The sequence below is a fragment of the Oncorhynchus masou genome, chromosome 17 (assembly GCF_036934945.1).
Source record: "Oncorhynchus masou masou isolate Uvic2021 chromosome 17, UVic_Omas_1.1, whole genome shotgun sequence".
In the NCBI taxonomy this organism is placed as follows: domain Eukaryota; kingdom Metazoa; phylum Chordata; class Actinopteri; order Salmoniformes; family Salmonidae; genus Oncorhynchus; species Oncorhynchus masou.
Genome location: NC_088228.1, coordinates 6,440,300 through 6,446,939, shown reverse-complemented (window position 1 = coordinate 6,446,939; position 6,640 = coordinate 6,440,300). Strand labels below are relative to the sequence as shown.

General features: G+C 44.5%; 1 protein-coding gene across 1 annotated transcript; it reads left to right on the top strand.

The window, feature by feature from the left end:
• The first annotated feature begins 346 nt into the window (after positions 1-346).
• On the top strand, positions 347-5,889 carry LOC135558090 (uncharacterized). The gene is made up of 3 exons (XM_064991840.1): positions 347-756; positions 1,838-1,956; positions 5,706-5,889. Exons 1-3 carry the CDS (start codon positions 349-351, stop codon positions 5,887-5,889), a joined length of 711 nt encoding a protein of 236 aa, XP_064847912.1. The 5' UTR covers positions 347-348.
• The last annotated feature ends 751 nt before the right edge of the window (positions 5,890-6,640 follow it).

Here is a 6,640-nt window from a genome sequence, read left to right as displayed (position 1 = left end):
CACCATGGCGGAAGGAGGAGAAGATATCGATTTGGTCGAGGATATAATTATAACGCCATTCTCAAGACGAATTTTCAAGAAAAGTTAGACATTGTAAGGAGAGGTCGCACGACGCCGACGCTACAAAGCCTGTCACAGGTGGGAAAGGGGTTCGTTCGCCACTTTCAAAGTTCCAACTACGAGCGCTATTAATGGCTCACAGGCACCGAGAAGCACTGCAAACTCTACTGCTGGGAATGCCTATTAAGTGATCGATTTGGTGTTTGGAGCCACACTGGCTTTGCAAACTTGAGTTGTCTAAGCAAGGCAGCAACGAGACACCAAAGTACGGCTGAGCACTTACAAGCAATGGTGCTTTTGAAAACTTTTGGGGACACCCGAGTGGATCTACAGCTCAACGAACAAGCGTGCAGGGCAACGGAGCTGCACAATGAAAAGGTGAAGAAAAATAGGGAAATATTGAAAAGACTCATTGATTGTGTCATGTTTTTGGGTAAACAGGAACTTTCATTTAGGGGACACGATGAAAGTGCTGACTCCACAAACAAAGGGAACTACGTGGAGCTTCTTTCTTTTCTTTCTGAAAGCAACACAGATTTACAATACCATCTGTCCACTAACAAAGTGTTCATTGGGACGTCAGGCAAAATACAAAATGACCTAATTTATGCTATTGCTGAAGTGATGGGAGAAGAGATCAAAATGGAGATAAAAAAAGCTCCCTTTGTTGCTGTTATGGTGGACGAGACAACAGATGTAGGAAATGCAGCACAGCTCTCACTCGTCCTGCGTTATGTGACTTTATCCGATTTGAAGATGTGACAAGCGGCAAGCGAGCTGATGACATTGCCGCTCTTATTTTCCGTTTCTTGGAGGAAAATGAATGTAGTCTGGATAAAGTTGTGGCACAGTGTTTTGATGGTGCGCCAGTCATGGCATCTGGACTCAATGGGGTGCAGGCTAAAGTTAAGGAGAGGGCACCGATGGCCTTATTCATTCACTGTTATGCACATCGACTAAATTTAGTACTGACTCAAGGAGCCTCAAAGTTAAAGAATGCAAGGTCTTCTTTGCCAACCTCAATGGCCTTGCAGTATTTTTCTCACGATCCCCTAAGAGCACGCAACTGCTGGATGACATCTGCAAGCGTCGTCTTCCTAAGGTTGCACCAACGAGATGGCAATATACATCTAGATTGGTCAATGCAGTCTTTGAAAAGAGAGTTGCCCTAAAGGAGCTGTTTAACCACTTACTGGAACATCATGATGACCATGACGGGGATACTGTGCTTATGGCTGATGGATTTAATGCACGTTTGGATGATTTTGAGTTTTGTTTTTTGCTTGAAACATTCAATGGGATTTTTAATTATTCGGATGTGCTTTTTGGAATTCTACAGATACAAACTTTGGATGTACAATTCTGCCTGACAAGGGTGAACGAGATTTGTGACACAATTGAGCGAGAGAGGCGCAGGTTCAGTCAAATCTACATGAGACAGCGCGCATCTCAAGTTCACCCAGCGTACAGAGGCCCAGCACAAGGAGACCCTCGCACATACTACCAACAACTCCACAGCAATATTCTGGACAACATTCTTTGCCAGATACGAAACAGGTTTCAAGACCATGAAAAATTAATGTTTCTCTCCCTCCTGGACCCCCAGCACTTTCAGACCTACCGGAAAAAATTCCCGCAAACAGCAAATATCTCCAGTTTAACAGAGAGTCACGGAACACTGTTTGACCTATCCAAGCTAAAAACAGAACTGACTGTAATGTATGCTATGATTGATTTTGAAGGGAAAAGTCCCTCTGATCTCCTTGATTTCCTTGAGCAAAAAAATCTGAATGAGGACATGGGGCAACTTTACACATTGGCATGTGTGACAGTGACCATCCCTGTGTCCACGGCTTCTGTCGAGCGGTCATTCTCGGCCTTAAAGCGAATCAAAACGTATTCCAGAAATGCTACTGGACAGAATCGGCTTTCAGCATTAGCCTCCATGTCGATAGAAAAGGACTTATTTTTTTTATTTTTTTTATTTTACCTTTATTTAACCAGGCAAGTCACACATTCTTATTTTCAATGACAGGCTGGGAACAGTGGGTTAACTGTCTGTTCAGGGTCAGAACGACAGATTTGTACCTTGTCAGCTCAGGAGTTTGAACTCGCAACCTTCCGGTTACTTGTCCAATGCTCTAACCACTAGGCTACCCTGCCGCCCCTGAACACTAGGCTAACCACTAGGCTACTTATTGGTGGAACTAAAACGCACAGATAGACTGTACAACAGAGTCATTGAAGTCTTCTTGAAGAAAGAAAGGAGGAAGGATTTTGTGTTCAAATAATCAGTCTTTGGTGAGTAGGCATACAATGCATTTTATTTTTTATTAAATGTGTATGTATGTTTCGCATTTTATTTCGTTAATATTAAATAGCCTATATATTAACAAAATAAAATGGCAAATAGCCTATGTTGCAAATTATTTGTTTTCTTTCTTTTATTTTCAGTGAATAGTTATGTATTTATCATCACGGTGAAACTACTTTGGGTGCGACAATGCGCTGTTTAGTGAACACATTGTATTTTTTGGGGGGACTTAAAGCTCAAAGTTTGTGGACCAGAAATGGATAGAAGAAGAATATTAATATAACTCTGTTGCACTCGACTATGTTCTTGCCTATTGGTTGAACTGTACTGTATTGTACTCTTCCCCTGCAATTCTCTGAATAAAAATGTCAATTTCAAGGTGACGCAACGCCTGGTTATACTGCGTTTCTGTCTTGATGTATAGTATCTAGAGCCATGGCATCATAATGATGGTAATAAGAGGTGGATTAATTTGGGTGGGACTGTGTAGGTCCTCACTGAAGGCCCAGGCCCCAGGCCCACTGCACGCTACTGCAATCAACAAATGTTAATTTTGTTTTAAACCCACACATTTACAAATGTCAGTCACAAATGACAGGTCCAATGTGCCCCATATGGTGAACATGTGAACAAGAGGTTTGTAGAAACATGACTTTCGAGTTCAACATTCGGTGGTAGTTGGAGTCCTGCATGCTTTGGGCATTACTGACTGAAATGAATGACATGAATCGAAAGGAAGTGTTTTAATTTTCTATAATTTAACTATTTTCTTTCTCTCTGCATTGTTGGGAAGGGCCCGTAAGTAAGCATTTCACTGTTAGCCTACACCCGTTGTGTTGCAAGCCTTGGTACGAATAACATTTGATTTGATCCACAACTTGATCCGAAGGTCAGAGGTTGTCCTGATTGAGCTGAGGGAATTGACAGATGAATATCCACTGGCTGACGACATGGTTAAAAGGAACCGGGAGGGACCCAACCATAGTAAAATGGTGCCTGAGCAGAAGGCAAACGTTTTACGTGCCCCCAATCGATTGTGCTTTTTTGTTTGTCTATCTGCATTGTTTAGAACTTTCTTTTAGAACTCATTAGAACTTTCTTTTAGAACTCATTTTGTACATAAGGTTTCCACTACCGTGTCTTATGACCAAAAATAATTTCTAGACATCAGAACTGCGATTACTCACCATGGACTAGCAGGATCATTTTTCTTCTTGTTTCAAGACTGTGACGAGCCTGAGGCAGAGGAAATACGTCTCCCTCAGGAACAGGCCCTGACCCCCGTGATCTGTGTGAATGGGAGGCGGAGAAAGAGAGGCCGGAGAGCGGGAGAACTTCCCTCAATTCTGCTAGCCAACATGTAATCTTTGGACAATAAAATTGACAAATTACAGGGAAGATTAAACTACCAATGGGACATTAAAAACTGTAACATCTTATGCTTCACAGAGTCGTAGCTGAACGACGACAATATCAACATACAGCTGGCAGGACAGATGTACAAGCAGGATAGAACAGTGACGGCAGACTATGTATTTTTGTAAATAAAAGCCGGTGCACTAAATCTCAGGTAGTCTCGAGCTATTGCTGGCCTTTGTTGAGTATACTTCCTGTAGGTTGAGTATACAAGCTGTAGACCACACTACCTACCGAGAGAGTTCTCATCTGTATTCTTCGTAGCTGTTTAAATACCACCTCAGAGGTTGGCACTAAGATAGCATTAAATTAGCTGTATTACGTCACAAGAAAACAAGAAAACGCTTACCGAGTGGCAACGCTCCTAGTGGCCCGAGACTTTAATGCAGAGAAACTTAAATCGGTATGTTAAATGTGCAACGAGAGGGAAAAGCACTCTGAACCACTTCACACACAGAGACGCATACACAGCTCTCCCTCGCCCTCCATTTGGCAAATCTGACCATAATTCCATCCTCCTGATACCTGCTGACAATCAAAAGTTAAAGCAGGAATTACCAGTGACTAGATCAATAAAACAGCGGTCAGATGAAGCAGATTCTAAGCTACAGGACTGTTTTGCACAGACTGGAATATGTTCTGGGATTCCTCCAATGGCATTGAGGAGAACACCACAGCTGTCATTGACAATAAGTACATCGATGACGTCATCCCGACAGTGACCATACGTACATACCCCAACCAGAAGCCATGGATTACAGGCAGCATCCGCACTGAGCTAAAGACTAGAGCTGCTGCTTTCAAGGAGCGGGACTCGGAAGCTTATAAGAAATCCTGCTATGCCCTCCGACGAACCATCAAACAGGAAAAACGCCAATACAGGACTAAGATTGAGTTGTACTACACCGACTCTGACGCTCGTCGGATGTGGCAGGGCTTGTAAAACCATTACAGACTACAAAGGGAAGCACAGCCGAGAGCTGCCCAGTGACACGAGCTTACCAGACGAGCTAAACGGCAGGATAGGTAGTAGTGGTAGGTAGTGCGCCAAGGTTGGACTAGTAACCAGAAGTTTGCAAGTTCAAACCCCCGAGCTGACAAGGTACAAATCTGTTGTTCTGCCCCTGAACAGGCAGTTAACCCACTCTTCCTAGGCCATCATTGAAAATAAGAATTTGTTCTTAACTGACTTGCCTGATTAAGTAAAGTATTACTTGCTTCGAGGCAAATAACACTGAAACATGCATGAGAGCACCAGCTGTACCAGAAGACTGTGTGGTCACACTCTCCGCAGCTGATATGAGTAAGACCTTTAGACCGGTCAGGGCCAGACGGATTACCAGGACGTGTACTGCGAGCATGCGTTGATGAACTAGCAAGTGTCTTCACTGACATTTTCAACCTCTCCCTGTCCGACTCTGTAATAACAACATGTTTTAAGCAGACAACCATAGTCCCTGTGCCCAAGAACACTAAGGTAACCTGCCCAAATGACTACCGACCCGTAACACTCACGTCTGTAGCCATGAAGTGCCTTGAAAGGCTGATCATGGTTCACATCAACACCATCATCCCAGAAACCCTAGACCCACTCCAATTTGCATACCACCCGAAACAGATCCACAGATGATGCAATCTCTATTGCACTCCACACTGCCCTTTCCCACCTGGACAAAAGGAACACCTATTTGAGAATGCTATTCATAGACTACAGCTCAGTGTTCAACACCATAGTGTCCTAAATGCTCATCAATAAGCTAAGGACCCTGGGGCTAAACACTTCCTGACGGGCCGCCCCCAGGTGGTAAGGGTAGGCAACAACACGTCTGCCACGCTGATCCTCACCACTGGGCCCCTCAGGGGTGCATGCTCAGCCCCCTCGTGTACTCCCTGTTCACTCATGTCTGCACGGCAGTCACGACTCCAACACCATCATTACATTTGCAGATGAAACAACAGTGGTAGGCCTGATCACCGACAGCAACGATGAGACAGCCTATAGGGAGGTGGTCAGATACGTGGCCGAGTGGTGCCAGGACAACAACCTCTCCATCAACGTGATCAAGACAAACGAGATGATTGTGGACTCCAGAAATTGAGGACCGAGAACGCCCCCATTCTCATCGATGGGGCTGCAGTAGAGTAGGTTGAGAGTTTCAAGTTCCTTGGTGTCCACTTCCCCTTACAAACTAACATGGTCCAAGCACACCAAGAGAGTCGTGAAGCGGGCATGATAAAACCTATTCCCCCTCAGGAGAATGAAGAGATTTGGCATGGGTCCTCAGATCCTCAAAAGGTTCCACCGAGAGCACCCTGACTGGTTGCATCACCTTCTGGTATGGCAACTGCTCAACCTCCGACTGCAAGGCACTTCAGAGGGTAGTGCAAACGGCCCAGTACATCACCGGGACAAAGCTTCCTGCCATCCAGGACCTCTATACCAGGCGGTGTCAGAGGAAGGCCCTAAAAATTGTCAAAGGCTCCAGCCACCCTAGTCATAGACTGTTCTCTCTGCTACCACACGACAAGTGGTACCGGAGTGCAGAGTCTAGGTCCAGGAGGCTTCTAAACAGCTTGTACCCCCAAGCCATAAGACTCCTGAACATCTAGTCAAATGGCTACCCAGACTATTTGCATTGCCCCCCCCCTCCCTCTAAACTACTGCCACTCTCTGTTGTCATCTATGCATAGTCACTTTAATAACTCTACTTACATGTACAAATGACCTCAAGTAACCGGTTCCCCATCACATTGACTCTGTATTGTATTAGTACCCCCATGTATATTATATATTATTTTGCCTCGCTACTGTTATTTCACTGCCGCTCTTCAATTACTTACATTTTTTCT